The 17,225-nt window shown below is 37.5% G+C and overlaps 1 protein-coding gene across 2 annotated transcripts in view; it reads left to right on the top strand.

Moving 5' to 3' along the window:
* The first annotated feature begins 16,121 nt into the window (after positions 1-16,121).
* TOX (thymocyte selection associated high mobility group box) overlaps positions 16,122-17,225 on the top strand; it is a 194,195-nt gene continuing 193,091 nt past the window's right edge. Inside the window, exon 1 of one of the 2 annotated variants that reach the window (XM_034429829.3) lies at positions 16,122-16,932. In XM_034429829.3, the coding sequence (XP_034285720.2) occupies positions 16,819-16,932 (114 nt within the window). In that variant the 5' untranslated portion in view covers positions 16,122-16,818. The remainder of the gene's footprint in view (positions 16,933-17,225) is intronic. The other variant, XM_034429828.3, reaches the window with a different exon arrangement.

The raw sequence follows: 17,225 nt of genomic DNA, 5'->3' as shown, positions 1-17,225 counted from the left end.
GTGATCCAATCACCATTTCCATCTCTCAAATTGTGAATTCTACTCTTTTCCTTTTCTTTTTTTAATTGGTATGTAAGCCATCTTTCCTGTTTATTTGCATTTTCAAATTGTCATTGTTTCATCCACCTAATTTTTTTTTCTAAATCCTCTTGGTCTAGTAAATTAATTTGGTGTCGCACTAATTTCAAATTCATGTTAAGTTCTCTATTGTTTGGGTCCTGTTGAAATGCAACCTCACTTCTTGTCAGTTCTTCTAATAATTTGTCTCGTTTAGCCTTCTCCTTCTTCTGTTTCCCAGCTGTATAATTTATCACTAAACCCCGAAACACTGCTTTAGCTGTTTCCCATACATTTAAAAAGTTTGCATCTTCATTATTATTTTCCTGGAAGAAAAAACCCATCTCCTTCTTTACATAAGTTAAAAATTGTTCGTCTTTGAGGACCCTCACGTCCATTCTCCACCTAGGCCTTGTTTTCAACCCTCCCCATGATATCCAGAGTGGATTATGGTCTGCCCACTCATTGACACCTATCTCTACTTTCTGTGTTCCCTGCCGCAATTCCCCTGACATCCAAGCATCTATCCGCGACCAAGATGAGTGCCTGGAGGAGAAGTATGTGTATTGTCTATCTTCTGGATGTTTTTCCCTCCAAATGTCTTTAAGTTCAAATTCCTCTTGTATTTGATGGCAAATAATAGGTAGTCTTTTCTTTACAGAGTTCTTTTTCCCCTCCTGTTTCCTGTTTCCAGATATATAGTCTTTATCTTTATCATCTATGGCGTTAAAGTCCCCCACTACACAAATGTGTGAGTAATCATATTCTACCAATTTACTATAGAGACTCTGAAAAAAGTCTTTCTGATTCCCATTGGGTGCATAAATACAAACCAGTAAGCATTTTTTACAACAAATTTCTACTTCAATCATTAGAAGTCTCCCTTCTTCATCTGCAAAAATTAATTTCAAGTTTATATGCCTTTGGACATAAATTGCTACTCCTCTTTTTTTAGTTTCCGCTAAAGATGTATATAATTGACCCTGTTTGGTATAATTCAATAAATAAAGATGATCCCTTTTCACATGTACTTCTTGAAGGCATATTATATTCAGACGTGCTTTTATTAATTTATTAAAAATCTTTTTTCTCTTATTTGGGCTATTCAGCCCATTGATGTTAACTGACAATAGACGAATTTCCTCCAATAGACAATAGACGAATGTGATTCAAATTTGATAACTCTGTCCAAAATTCTTTTTGAATGAGACTCAAATATATTGTATTTGGCCAATCACAATAGCAATAGCACTTAGACTTATATACCGTTTTACAGTGCTTTATAGCCCTCTCTAAGCAGTTTACAAAGGATGCGGTGGCTCAGTGGCTAAGACGCTGAGCTTGTTAATCAAAAGATCAGCAGTTCAGCGGTTTGAATCAGTAATGCCATGTAACGGGATGAGCTCCCGTTACTTGTCCCAACTTCTGCCAACCAAGCAATTCGAAAGCACGTGAAAAATGCAAGTAGAAAAATATGGACCATCTTTGGTGGGAAGGTAACAGTGTTCTGTGTACCTTTGGCGTTTAGTCATGTCGGCCACATGACCACGGAAACTTCTTCAGGCAGCCCTGGCTCTTCGGCTTTGAAACAGAGATGAGCACCCCCCCTAGAGTCGGGTCAACTAGCACATATGTGCGAGGGGAACCTTTACCTTTACCATTAAGTGGTTTACAGAGTCAGCATATTGCCCCCAACAATTTTGGGTTCTCATTTCAGAAAGATGGAAGGCTGAGTCAACCTTGAGCCTGGTGAGATTTGAACTGCCAAATTGCAGCAGAAGTAGCCTGCAGTACTGCACTCCAACCACTGCACCACCGTGGCTCAGTACCACTTCACATGAACCCAAAATGCCATTCACTATAGCATTAAGGATATTATGGTTTAGCTGAGATTTCTGATAATTGGAATATTTTAAATGTTGTATTATTGTATATTATAGGATTTAAACGTATTTTTAGAGTAATTATCACTTGGAGATACAATTCATGTTAGGCAAAATAGAAATATCTGAAACCAATTAACAAATATAATTATATAACTAAAATACTATACACTATACACTTGGGAATGTAAATTCTTTCTACATGATTTTATTCCAGAATCTAGATAATTAAATATGAAATGCATATACTTTTGTTTTTCAAAAAAGCCAAATTACTTACAAGAAGCACCAAAAATCCCCAACTTGAATCTGATGTGTAAAAACTATTTTATCTAACAAAAAGATGAATTCTAACAATGTATGTCTGCTGCAGTGCACTATTCCTCTGTCTGAGATATAGTAGTTGGCATATTTCAGAAAGAATTACATTATAATTTTAGATAGATATACAATTTTATCCCATGGATGATGTCATTACAAAAATGTGTCCAATATATTTAATAGAACTTATAGTTGTATATGTGGTTCCATTGAGCAATCTAAATGAATAATCATTGTGGGGATTATTTATTACTGTAACTATAACTTATTAGTCTATTAGTAATACTGAATTAGACTTTTATTTCACTGACTACTAAAGTCTCATGGAAGTTTTTTTAAAAACCAAATTATTATGCAGAATATGAAAAAGCGAGCAAGAGGACTCACTTCAGAAGTAGAGGGCTGCCCCAGAAAAGGCATGCTTCCTAGTTCCCATTAGATGACAATTTTTAGGACAGGGAACCAGAAATCCACTCTTTCTGACCTGGTCTCATCCAGTGATTTCATGTAGATTTTGAACAAGAAAGGAAATAGTCAAAGCCTTTGCTACACCACAAAGGAGGGGCTATTTGTCCAACCCCAACTGGAACTAACTGCAAAGGAAAGAAGAGCCTCCATATCCAACCCCTGATGATGGTCCAGTAGGAAAACATACTGCTGAGAGATCCAGGAACACAAGGAAAGGTTCACCATCAATTTTGGCAATAAACTTACTACTTTATTGCTATCAAGGTAGTCATGCTTTTATACCTTTTTTTCTATCAATGGACTGCTGTAGCTTTATTTTTGCTTAGTTTAGTAAAATTTAAAATACATGATGTAAAGTGAATAAAGATATTTGAGTTCTTCAAGTAAATTAAAGTATTCTGACATCCTAATGAGTTTCTTTTGAGAAATAAGAATAAAAAAGTTGGTTGCTGGCAAAAAAAAATAGTTTTCCTTCTTTCTAGAGATGTAATTAATTGTGAAATGGCTCTACTATCAGCTTACTGTGGTGGCACAGTGGTTAGAATGCAGTACTGCAGGCTACTTCTGCTGACTGCTGGCTGCCCACAATTTGGCTGTTTAAGTCTCACTGGCTCAGCCTTCCATTCTCCCGACATCAGTAAAATGAGGATCCAGATTGTTGGGGATAATATGCTGACTCCATAAACTGCTTAGAGAGGCCATAAAGCACTATGAGGCGTATATAAGTCTAAGTGCTATTGCTATTGCTACTTCTGTGCATCAATTTGACTCCAATGACTGATATCCCTATAACATGGCATTTATAATTGTGGATGTTGATTTATTAACTTTCTAATCAAAGTTCCTATTTACCCAACTTGTGTCAATAATATGGTCCACCTTATTTGTATGTTTGATTTATATTCTTCCCAACTCCCAACAACTCTTTTATCTCATAAAATGCCTGATGGAAAGAAATGTAATCTTAAATAATTTTGCCATATATTTTTACCATCAATTTTTTTGCGGCAGCGTTCCATTTCATACAAGGGAATTTTCTTTTTCACACGGAACTTTGTCACAGTATCACTCAATTTCAGAAAGCTGATGTATAAACTGTTATTCTTCAGTTGCTTATCCCTTCCCACAATCATGGAGCCTGCAAACTGGATAAAGTAACTTGTCTTGCCCAACTACGAGGCAGAATTTTCATGCTTACTGAGTTTTGCAACTTTTCAAATCATTCAGCTGTGAAGAGTCACTTTACAAAGCTGCTTGTTCTGAACTGTGTATTTTCTATTGTGAAAATATGTTTGGGCTTTGCCCCTTTCAGAAAGTGTTCAAATTTAACAGAACAACTTGTTAGGTCAGGGGTTCATTGAGGGCCACATCAGGGTTACGTTTGACCTTGGGAGCTGGGGTGGGTGTGGCCGGGTTGGGCATGGCCAACTCAACATCACTCCTGTCAGGGGCACCTGTGGCAACCCTCTGCCAGTGAAAACAAAGTTCGGGAGGGCCACAGTCTCTCGAGCTCTGTTTTCACTGGCAGAGGGTTGCAGGAGGCTGTGGCAGCTGAAAACAGAGCTCGGGAGTCCGTTTTCACTGGCAGAAACACCACAGGCCAGTCCTTGGTTGTTTCCAGGGCAGCTCCACGGGCGAGATCTAAGTACCCTGTGGGCTGGATCCAGCCCCCGGGCCTTGAATGTCACACCCCTGAGTTATGTTGAAATGACTGGTCCTTTTGCCCTTCCTACAAAACTGTTTAATAGTGTTCACACAGCAAAGTCATTTTTAAGTAAGTTTTTAAATTCTTTGGCTTGATATATCATAGCACACAGTACATCATAGTTAATTAATAGTTTGAACAGCATTTTCTTCATTTCAGTGCTAAAATATGAGCAGGATAGGACTATTATATTATTCATACAAAAACCACATATGAACTTAAGATATGATACTGACCTTGCTAAAATCGATAGCAAAACTCACATTTATTTATGTATTTGAGTACAATTGAACTGTAGCTTTGTAGTGTAATTTGTAGTCATATTAATTTCAATATACTACTTATGTATAAATGTTTAGGCAAACATATTTTTATTTCTGTATTATGTATTAGACTTGTATAATTTCCTGGGAATAAACACAATTGAACACCATATGATTTTATTTTCAGTATGTAAGTGTTACATTAAAATAGTAATACTTTTAAGAAAAGGGCAGTTAAGTGTTTTGTGGTCAGGAGCCAAGTTATTATACTTTGGGAGTGGAGGGCTTTGACTGCCTCAGAGAACATGATGGTGATATAATAAAAACCACCAAATTGGGCAGTCCCAACATTTTCAGATGGGCATCTTTAATGGCCATTTTATATTTGTTTCATAAATAAGCTTTCTCTACATGTTATGAAAATAAGAAGTAGCCAGAAAGGACTGTTGGATGTATTATCCCCAGGGCCGGATTTTCCTATAGGCTAACTAGGCTTCAGCCTAGGGCCTCAAGATCAAGAGGGGCCTCAAGATCAAGAGGGGCCTACATTCAAATTGTTAGCAAAATTAAAATTACACTTTCACTATAGGTGAAAGGGCCTCATAAGTGGAATAGCCTAGGGCCTCTTTTCATCTAAATCCGGCCCTGATTATCCCCATCCAAGTTGTTTCCTTCATGGTACAGAACAGAGGATGTATCATTGGAGACCCTACTTTCTACCTCAATTCTGTTAGTGCTATGTGCCTAAAAGAGTTAAAAATGGTACAGCCAAATGCCACTTTTTTTGAGCCTGTCCATGCCAATCACCCATGATATTGTATTCAATGACTTTGGAAGCTTCTATGCATTTTGATATAATTATACAGATATAGAGAGATACAGTTATTCTACTTCTGGAGGTGAGAACTCACCCCCCTCCGCTTTGGTCTTTTGGAAGTATTTTAAAAGCTGGCTTTGCTGGTTGGCCTGGGGCCCCAAGGAGGGCACCCCTGCCAGAGATAGTTGATAGGTAGGAAGACCTCATTCCTGTCCTGTCCTCTCTTTGCTCTATTAGCTGCAGTCTTAGTACAGTTTTTAATAATATTCTGTATAGATTTAATGTTTTAATATTTTAATTATTTCTTTACTTGTTTTATAATCTTGCAAGCTGCCCACAGTCACTTAAAGACCACCCTGAAGTTTCAATGGTCCAGGATGCAGCAGTTGAGTAGTAATGGACTTGTCCACGTAACAGTTCTGCTCTGCAAACTGCACTGGTAATAAGGGTGCTTTTATGTGTGATTCAGGGTAGTGGTTGTTATCTATAAAGGCCCCTCTGGCATATTGCCTGATTATTTGAGGGGGCCATCTGTTTCCAGTATCTTCACCCCATCTAGGATTCCAACAGAGTGAGTGTGCTCCTGGATTCCTTGATTAAACAACGTCATTTATCAGGACCCAGGATGCACAACGTCTGTTTAGTGGCACCTGAGGAATGAGGTTCCTCTGTAATCTTTTCGCTCCTACCCTGACAGTATTCTGGAAGGCCTTGAAAATCTGGCTGTAAAAATGCTCAGGCATATATTTGACAAAATATGGGGTCAAAAGCACGATTCTTTCTATTGAGGAAAAAGTAGTTAGAAAAAGACACTTCCTTTCCATCCAATGCATGAGTTCCAGATGAAGGGCCAAGGAAACATTTGAATCTAGTGAATCTAGTGATTATATACAACAGTGTTGTATATAAGTGAGTTTCAGCAACTAGACCAGAATTCCCCAACCTTTCTGGCTTTGTGGTCCAGACAGCAGGGAAGAGGAGATGGTTCCATGTGAGTGGCGGGTAAAAGCACATACACGTAGCTCCACTTGCATGAGAGGCGGGCACACACATCACCTGGCATATGTGCAAATGGTGCATGTGCATGAATGCTTGTTTGCTGCTATGCAAGTGGGTATGCACACATGCTCCCCACCACTTCCATGGTCTGGTTCTGAAGGGCTCAAGACTCGCCATGGGCCGAGGATTAGGGACTCCTGAACTAGACTACCCTTGTAAAGATTTGGTTAGCAGAAATATTCTAATAACCTGGAACAACTTTCAAAGTCTTCCAAAGGGTGCAGCTGCTATAACATTTAAAAGAGATGCTTTTCTTCTAGCATTTCATTCTACTATTATGGCCATTCCAATTATAGTCATTCTCTAAACTGAAATTAAACTGTTGAATCCTGCTAATTAAGTAGGATTTATCTAAATTCTAAAGAGTCATCTCCATTGATCACAGAAAAGAAGACATTAAAATTAGTTGAAATAGAGAGTATACAGTATGTAAAGAAATGGTCCTTTTTCTCAAGGGTGATTTTTATTAATGGAAGCCAGATAAAATTGCTGATTATATTGTATATGTTTTCAGCCTTTCAAGGCTTTAGACAGCTTGGAATAAATATCTTAAAATTTCATCCAGCAACCTCAAGCTGGTGGAAGGAGTTTTGTTGAAGAAAAATCAACCAACTGCTTCTGTGCTCTGGAGAGACTTGTGGATATTCTAAACAGTGAAAGAGAGCAGATGATTCTGTGTCTGAGCATTTAAAGGGCTATTGATCATTAGAATACTGATTTATTTGGACAATTAACTCACACCTGAACATAAAGTTTTCCTGTAGCTTGGTGATACACAACATTTTAGGACCAAATTTAGGACTTTGATTGTTCACCAAAAAAATGAGAAAAAGCAAAAATACAATTTGCCTTCATTTCATTCCACTGTAAATTAGACTTCAATTGCCTGGAAAAGGAATAAGCACCTGTTTTGCTTTTCTTTTTTACCCATTAATTTTAGCTATGTTGTATGGCAGTCTTAAAACAACATTAAACAATTCAAAATTCTCTTTTAAATATTAACTGTCCCCAAACAGTGACAACCATTTTTTCTCCCATTTTCCATACTACAGTACATGGCACATAATCTCTAGGTTTAATACTATGTAAGTCCAGGAACACTTTGTAGGCATAAGAATAAAACATCTCTGGGCCATGGTAAGATGAACTAGAAAAAAAAAAAAGAAAAGAAAATCCGTCTCATAAAAAAAAGGGCCACAGCAATTATTTTCAAGCCTATATGGAAAATCTAAGGTTATAGAAAAACATTTTTAGCATTTTAAGTGCCTTTCTCTATCATTTCCTATATATAATTCTTTTTTTCAATTCTCAGTTAAAAAATCAATGATTTCATATTCTGTTTTCAGTTTTTCCTTTTGCTTGTCTCAGTTCTTCCAGCGTTATACCACGTCGTCCCACCTTATATTTGTTTCCTTTCTTCTTTCGTATCACCTCAAAGCTGTGAGGAGGGAACTGTCTCTATATAAAATGTTCTTAGGGTTAGCAATTTTCCATTTCATTTCTTCCTGGTTATAGTTTTTTCATGTAATATTTTTGAGGAAAACTGTTTTTTTCAAGGTGAACAGAATTCCATCATACGATTCAGGCCAAAAAGTTTAAATTTGTTTCACATCTGATCTCCTATTCCTTTCATGCCATATGCAAATGTCTGCCTGTCTTTTTCTATCACTTATCTATTTCTCAAAGAAGACAAGGTTGGAATTTTTGACTACAGCATCATTAGTCAATCAAACAAGTATAGTTACAGTTCATGGACTAAATCATGGATACTTTCTGTAGTAGTTCAATATAAGAACGGTGATGATGTGCCATCAAGTTAATGTCAATTGTTAGTGACAGCATTGATAGGCCTTCACCAAGGTCTTAGCCATGTGGTTTTCTTGGTAAATTTAAGGAGAGGTTTAGCATTGCCTTCTTTCACACAATATGAAATAATACTTTGCTATTGTCACTAAAGTGTTCATTTGCCTTATATAAATAGCAATAGCATTTAGACTTATATATTGCTTCATAGTGCATTACATCACTCTCTAAACTGTTTATAGAGTCAGCATGTTGCCCCCAACAATCTGGGTCCTCATTTAACTGACCTCAGAAGGATGGAAGACTGAGTCAACAGTGAGCCAGTCAGGATTGAACTCCTGGCAGTGGGCAGAGTTAGCCTGCAACACTGCATTCTAACTACTGCACCACCATGGCTCCTAAAGGCTTTTTTGCTTTAACTGCGTGCCTGAAATGATCTTCATGTCTTAGGTGACCTTACTGTGAATATATACTTCTGATGTACATTCGCAGCATTTTAACTTATCCTTCCCATGTCCCATCCAGACATGAAGGGAATATCAACACTATAAGGCTGATATTATAATTTACCCTTTGGTAGATCCAGTTAAGATAAATTCTGGGAAGTTAAGCTACATTTCACATGACAGGCCTTTCTGTTCTATTAATTTAATATATTTGTAAAATGATTTGAACCAAAACGTGATTTTAAAAACCATGATGAAAGTCACAGGTTGGGGTTTTTTTGTACAAATACCTAATTCAAATCAAGCACACTGTCAAAGGCCTCGGCAAAATGATACATGCAAACGATCTGGGTAATAGAAATTGTAAGGACCCTCTCCCCTTTGCAAAGCCAAGCCAGCTCCCTCAATTATTTGTTTATTTATTTACTGTGGTATATATGATGTTCTAATCCAGATTAATTGGATGTCAAAAACAAGGAAGTGGAAGAGATGACAGTTTGGCAGTACATGGAAGAAATCCATTGCATTTACATGGAGTAAATGCAATCAAATATAAAGGCCATTTGGAATAATATGTTCTGACAGTGTATGCAGCAAAGAGAGTATACTTCTGTTTCCACTATATCTCCATGAAATAGACCAATGTTGCTATTTTATTATTTGCAGCACCTTCTTCACTAGGATGCTGTACAGGAAGAGCTGGAGCCATCAGTAGCTCACTGTGAACAGTTTGCAACATTCATAATTGATAAGCTATTCATATACACCTTGACCTGGATTGTTGTTGGGATATAATGTGTTAGTATAGCCAAAGCAGCCTTTTGCCTTGTTCTTGTTTTTTGTAGTTTGTAGATCTCAAAGATGCAGGTGTTATCTGGTAATATAAAGACTATCATCAGATTACCCAACACTTGTTCATATATTGTTAGGTTCCCCGCACCAGGACTCAGCAGTTAACCTTAGTTCTCCAATTTCACATAATTTAATTTGGCTGCTAGGCTTGGACCCAGTTAAAGTGTCTCAAATATATGAAATAGTGTTGTGCAGCTGTATAGCAAACTATCACAAACCATAATGAAGATACTTTGGACAGCTGATTTCTTTCTTATGATACACACAAGTAGTTTAAACCCATAATGTCTGCTTTCTGGCTTTCCTATATTTCATCCAACTTTGCCCTATTATTGTCTTGAAGCTAAGCAATTGATGGTTGATATTTTTGCTGTGAGAAGTGCTGGTTCTCATTGGTTGATTAAACTGACCAACGGAGACCTGATTGCACAGTTCTTCCTTATAGAAGAGACCGCATTGCTTCCTACCTGAAGAAACCAATGATAAAGTCTTTTTTAAAAAAGTTTGATTTGTAAATGTTGAGAAATCAGCAGCTGGTTTAAAATGTAGGGGCATTTCCCAATGATTAAGATAACTGGGAAAGAAGTAGCCTTAGATCCATAAACACCTTAAGAAACTCAGTATCTGGACCATCTTTGGTTATTTTCCTTCGTGGATGACCAAGGCCAGAAACTGGATGAGTTAGTCTGTTCTGCTAATTGAAGAACCTGGCAGAGTTTTGCTTTAGGTAATTGTTTACAATTGTTTTAAACTCTCCTATCAGACTGCTCAGAAAGTGTTTCCGAGAAATACTGTTTGGCAACCGGGCTATTGGTTTATGGTGTCTCACATGGTTTCATTGTTTCTACTGTGCTATTCAGTATTTCCATGAATCAATTGGTACTTTAGAATAGGGTGAAACATATTTTATGTAGAAATGTATTCTATGTTAATACTATTACAGATCATTGACTTGTCTCTGCCATATGTGTTTACATCCCCATTGCACAGAATGGGGAAACCACAAAACCACAACATTCTGAGGTCCCACTAGAGGTATTTTGCTCAAGGTATGCTTCAAATTAGAGCCATACCTGAGTTATCATGCAACCTTTTGAGATTATTTTCTAAAATTATTATGTATATTAAGACATGTTTATATTTCAGATCCATTTATTTTTGATCACTTGTACAAACTGTTAAGCTGCATAGCTGAACATTCACAGCTGCTAACCAAACTCTGATGTAGCACCCCAACATCAGAGACATTGGGATACAATTAAACTGATAGTCCCTTATGTTCCTTGCAGCTGCTCAACATTCTTTTCAATTCCAATTTCAAGAAAATCATTCTTAAATTTTAACAGGCAACTCAAGGAGCAAATAGGCACCCTTAAAAATGTTTTCCCTTGCCATCTGTTCAAGACTTCCAACAACTACAATGAGCAAGGGAGACACTTATTTAATTTCTTTATAATGTTCTTGATGTTGTATTGTTGCTCTTTTAGAGCACTTTTTAGTGCTGAATTTCATTAAAGTAAAACATTCTTAAAGGAACCCATTTGGATCTATTATACCTAAAGACGATCCTTTTATCCCTCCCCACACACACACATTACACAGAAGTAAAATATTCCAGCAAACAAACCATTTTACCCTTCATCCTATATTTTTGATATAATATTCTGGATTGATGCTATATTACAGAACTAGATGATGATTTTTATCCTACTTTCTACCCAGAGGGTATTTAGGGTAGCTGTCAGTAGCAAACAATTTAGAATCTTATTTCTAAGTTTTAGAATCTTATTTTTAAAATGATTAAAATAAACTATTGATTAATTCAAAGTGAAAAGGTCTGACTACAAACAAAAAGCTAAAATTTCTGGCCTAGAAACTGAAAGAAAGGGGGATAACTATGTTCCACAGCAGGAGATAGGCTAATACTGTGTTGAGAGCAACACAGGAGAAGATTCATATTTGCGATTATTCTCTTTATATATTGTGAAATTATTTCAGGAAGGCTTATTGTATAGATCAACATTGTAGCCCCACATAAAACAAATTTGCCTGTAATATCATGGGTATTTTCTTACATTGAAACTTTAATGGGAATATCATCAATCATTATCTTGTATTTTAAAATGAAGACTTACATATAATTTAAACTTCATATTGAAATTGGTCTTGTACTGCTCAATTTTGTTAAACTTTATTTCCTCATTGCTGTCAGGGTTGTTGATGTATTCTAAAATGCTGACTCAGTTAGTTACAGTTTTGAAGGTAATCTCATACAAACTTTAAAAAAAGATACATTTCTCAGCTAAATTGATCCAGTTAAAACAGATATCTCCAAATTCCAGATAGGTATTATGAATACTATAGTGAAGCCCATCAGTATAAAAAAAAGGAGCAGTGAAAAAGAGAAGTGTATTTAAAAAGAAAAAGAAATGGTTCTCTCAGCAGCTTTCAATACCATGGTGTCCTTCTGCATCAGGTGTTGGGAGTGGGAGGTACCATATTATGGTTATTCTCCTTCTTCCTCCATGGCCCGTTCCAGTTGGCGTTGCTAGGAGAGGAGAAATCAAGGCCTCGAGCCTGTTAATCATGAGAATAACCTGTAATTTAACCTATCATGTACCATTTTATGGAAATCTGTTTTCACAGTGGCAATGTCCACCTTTCAGAAGCCATTAGCTGTGTTGCATATATGAAAGAAACATATAAAAACATGGAACTGTTGTTGAAGCTGTGTACATCCAGTACACCAGGTGCAATTGGAATAACTGTAGAGATCTAAAAGTAGTGGCTCTGCTGCTTAGTATGCAGCTTGGATATACCATGTACTGTTGTTACATATGTACAGTAAATGGGACAGCCATGCAAGAGAGTCTCATTACATTAAAAAGGAATGACCAGTCCAAAATAATTTGATTCCAGAACAGAAAAACCTGTTGACGCAACAAAAGTATTTTTGCCTCTGCTTCACATAAAACTCAGACTGATATTTTTTTTTGTGTGAAATAATGAACAAGGTGAAGTTTTGGGACAGATGTTTCTAAGAATAACTGATGCCAAGATTAAGGAAGGCATTTTTGTTGGTCCACAGATCAGATACAAACATTAATGACAAGCAATTCAAAGATATGTTAGTGGGGCCAGAGAAAATCTCCTGGAAAGCTTTCATGGAAGTTGTTGACAATTTTTTATAGAAAACCAAATTAATACAATAGAATACATTCAGCTGGTTGACAAACAATACAAGACCATGAAGTGCAACATGTCACTGAAGATTCATTTTCTGCATTCAAATTTGGACTCCCCCACCCCCCCGAAAATCTAAGTGTAGTCAGTGATGAACATGATGAAAGTTTTCACCAGGACATTGCCACAATGAAAAAACTGTATCAGGGCAACTGGAATCCAGCAATGCTGGCTGACTATTGTTAGATACTGCAGCGAGATACATTGGATACTGAGTACAAACAAAAATCAGCAGCATTTGAGACCTGTTGAACTCATGCAGCATGTTGGAAGCAGCATGTCAGAAACATGTGATTAAATACTCTACATTATAGTTCTTAAATGGTCTCCGGAGGAGGGGACAGGAAGGCCTGGAGGAAAGATGTCCATGGGGCCACGATGGGTTGGACATGACTTTGCAACTAACAACAAAAATAGTTCTTAAAAGTTAATTTCATATTTCTCAAGTTCTTATGTGATACAGTCATTCTGAAATTATATTTGTGTTCAGTTTTAAGGCGTTTATCATAATCATCGGAAGTTTTTCAGGAAATTAATAAAAAAAATGAAAAAAATTATTGTCCAGTAAAACCCAAGTTCATTCAGGGTTTCCTGATTTCAGTCTGAATTACATCTATCTGTTCTTGACAACTTAAGCTTTGTATTTAAAGAGCAAAAGTATGTGTAAAGTGAACAGTATGGAGCTGATATTAAATAGGTTGATTGTTTGATTTAGAAAATACAATATGTACAGTATGAAGTTCAACAATCTAAAATGCCACACCTGCTGAGTTAAAGAAAGTATTGGAATAGAGCCAGTTCAGGCTTTAAGGCCAAACACATTTACTTTAAAGTAATTTAATTTTAAATCAATAAAGTTTCTTTAATACAGGCATGCATGGAGTCTATAAGCTACCCAAACATAGCTGGATAAAACAATCTGTAGAAAATCAAGTTACTAAAATAGTTTTACATTTTTATTTATAGTTCTAAATAATTTCAATTACACTTATAACTTCCTGATGACCCAAGCAAGCAAGACAACCTATTGTACATGTCCACCATTACAGAGTTGCATTTGCCATTAGCATACTTTTAAACCCATTATATTTATTATACCTAAGATGTATCTTCTGTTATAGACATACAATTCTGCCCTGATTTATTAGTTATACATGGAATTAACTGATGCTGACTAGTGCTAATTATACCCCAAAACCGTTAGGGATTTTTTGATACATTAAACAATGATGATTTACCAATGTATAGGAAGAATATAATTTAATTTGTAGTATTTCCTTCCTACCGGTATATATGCATTTTCAGATGAATGCATAAAAGACCATTGCATACTACAGTCATCTCAGGAATTATATTATTTGTAGAAAATTAAATACTCAATTATTGCCCTTTCCAATATCATACACTTTTAGAACATGTTTATCTATTACATGCATATCTCACTTCTGTCATTAAAGTTAAAACAGCATGTAAAGAGTTTATGTAGGAGTATTTTGTATTATGGTGTTGGAGTGTATGGATACATCCTGAAAAGAATTTCCATAAAGTATATTCATGACATCATGATTCAAATAGGGAAGACTGTGATCAAGTACTATGTATAACAGGCAACTCTTATTTTGAGTTTTACTATATCAAATTTTGCACTCAATTAACTAAAATTGTTGAATTTCTCTGATGCAAATATCTCTTTAAAAAGGAATTCTCTGTAGAATATTTATCACTTTAAAGTGTTTGGTATTAGTATTTATTTTGTCCTCTTCATTTAGATTTACTTAAATAGCACAATATATAATTGTTAAAAATACACAGCCCCTTGAATAAGTCTACACATCACACATAGAGTCTGTGTTCACATAAAATGCTGAATTATAAACCGATAAATCACATTTTAGCTCAGAATATTATGGAATAGACTATTGCGGAAGCCATGTTCTCTAGTATGTTTATGCTTCAGTATGTTGTATGAAGTCAGAAAATTGAATTAAATAAGAATCAACTCAAATACAGGTAAGCGTGCCTGGAAACAGCTGTATCCATATAACCCAAGGGATAATATTTCTTTTCTTTTTATCTTTTTATTCATCTCTTTTTCATCTTTCATTTTTATTGTAAACTCAAAGTATGCTTTCTCTATGGTTGATCCTACATCATTTATGTAAAGTTCATGTCTTTTAACCCAAACTCCAAAAGGAAGCCCATCTAATATGTTTACGGTATATTAATACTTACATACAGAAAGAATACTAGCACATTTTTTTCATGAAGTAGAACAGGGATGTCCAACTGGCAGCCTGTGGGCTGGATGCATCACGCACAGGCCACACCCACCCCAGCTCCAAGAAGGAAAAAAACATTGCAAAAGTCACGTGATGGCAACGTGACGCCGTGCGTTTGACACCTGTGAAGTAGAAGCTGCTATGTCCTTTCTCCTTTCCTCATCTGTTCTGGCAGATGCTACCCTGTCTATAAAATAGTTATGTCAAAGTTTTCTGGCACTAGTAAGGAAATCTCATTTGCATCCTGGGAATTTGAGACTCAGCTGAAGACAGATTTGTAAACGTTCCACTGTTTTTGCTTTTTTAAACAGTTATTGTTCTCTGTAAGTTTTCAAGTGGCTATCATTAACTATTCTGTATTATCAGTGCACCTTCTACTCATACTGTTTTCTAATATGTGGGAAGTTCAGTTAATGAATCCCAGAAATACTTATTCTACCCTTCATGTAGGAAAATACTTCATGAGATGCATACCACATCAGACCACCTCCAAACAATAACTGATTAAAGGTTTCAGGCAGAGAGAAGGAAATCTTTATATCCCATTTTTAGATAACTGAAGATGCCAGGGATTTAATTTAGCCTTCATGCAAAGCATCTCATTTATCACTTTGCACACTTTATCACTTTGCACACGTGCAAAGGGTCCTCCCTCTTTAATGTAAGTGTACATATAGAGAAGTTGATAGTCGAAGTTATGGATAACTCAAATCAGCTCCAACCATCCTGAAACCATATTCCTTTCTTTTCTTTTCTCTGTTTCCCTATCTTCCCCTCTGTAGCTCATTCTTTCTTCTTTACAGCCCTTTGTTTATTCATTATAGAAGAGTTTTGCTGAGATGGTACCATAGTAACTAGCAGGGGGTAAGAGTGATGGAGAACGGGAGGAAAGAAGGCCTGGACGATGCTTGTTAGAGCGCCCCCTATCTGCGCTCGCCCCGCGCGCTCCGAGCAAGCAGCAAATGGCTCAGGATTTGCGTGCTCCCTTTGTGTGAAGCACAGTCGGAGCAAAGCAGCGGCAGCGCACGCCGAATCTCTCCTGTCTACCCTGCTCTGAGAGACGTGGATCAGCCCTTCCAGAACCGGATCTCTGCCTCGCCTCATCCCGCATCACCCCGACGGGAGCTTTAATCCTCTTTCTTTACTCTTCGAGGTAGAGAGCTGTTTGCAGAAATAAAGCTGTTGCAAAGAAAGGGGAGCGGGAGAGCAGAAGAGGAGCAAGCAAGCCAGCCAGTCCAAGAGGCAGACGGAAAAGAGCGCAAAAAGCGCCGAACTCTCCCAAGGCAGGCACGGAGAGACCTGCGCCTGGGCTCTGCCAAGTGGCGTGGGAGGGGAGACCAGAACTTGAAGTTACCTGTCCTGCCATAGGAGAAAAGCAGGGGCTTAGACTGCCCCTTTCGCAGCCCTCGGCAGACGAGAACGGAGCTTTTCGGAAGAGTTTTGCTCCCCCCCCCTTTCTTCTGCTTGCAAAGCATAAACGGATGTGAGGCAGGGAAGGTGCTTTTTTTGCTTCTTCTAAACTCAGGGCACCTCAGCCTTTGGAGGAGGGGGGCCGTTTTGCTTTTTACTCGAGTATAAGCACAAAGAGGGAAGCCGAGGAGTTTGCTTGATGTTTTAGGGCAATGGACGTAAGATTTTATTCGCCACCGCCACCAGCACCACCTCAGTCGGGCGCCGCTCCTGATATCCCCTGTCTAGGACCTTCTCCTTGCTTGGACCCCTACTACTGCAACAAGGTGATTTTGCGTTTTCTCTCTCCAACACCTCCCCGTTCCCCGTGAATCTGGGTGGTTGGGCAGATGGCTGAGGCTCGAAAGAGAGACCTCAGGCTCGGCAGGTTGCGCATTTGAGCGAAGCCCTCAGGAGAAGCGCCAACGTCGTTTGGCTGGCGCGCCTCTATTTTAAAGGGAGATGGACAAGCGAAGCGCTTCCTTTCTGGTCCTGTCTTTATATTGTGGGCGACCTATTGCTGGGGGGGGGGAGGCGGGGAGGCGTGTGAGCGCGTTGCAAAAGTAATCGCCTTCTCTTC

Source organism: Pantherophis guttatus, chromosome 3 (assembly GCF_059756535.1).
Source record: "Pantherophis guttatus breed Tessera chromosome 3, ASM5975653v1, whole genome shotgun sequence".
Taxonomy (NCBI): domain Eukaryota; kingdom Metazoa; phylum Chordata; class Lepidosauria; order Squamata; family Colubridae; genus Pantherophis; species Pantherophis guttatus.
Note: the sequence above shows the minus strand (reverse complement) of the source record. Positions and strands in the feature narration are given on the sequence as shown.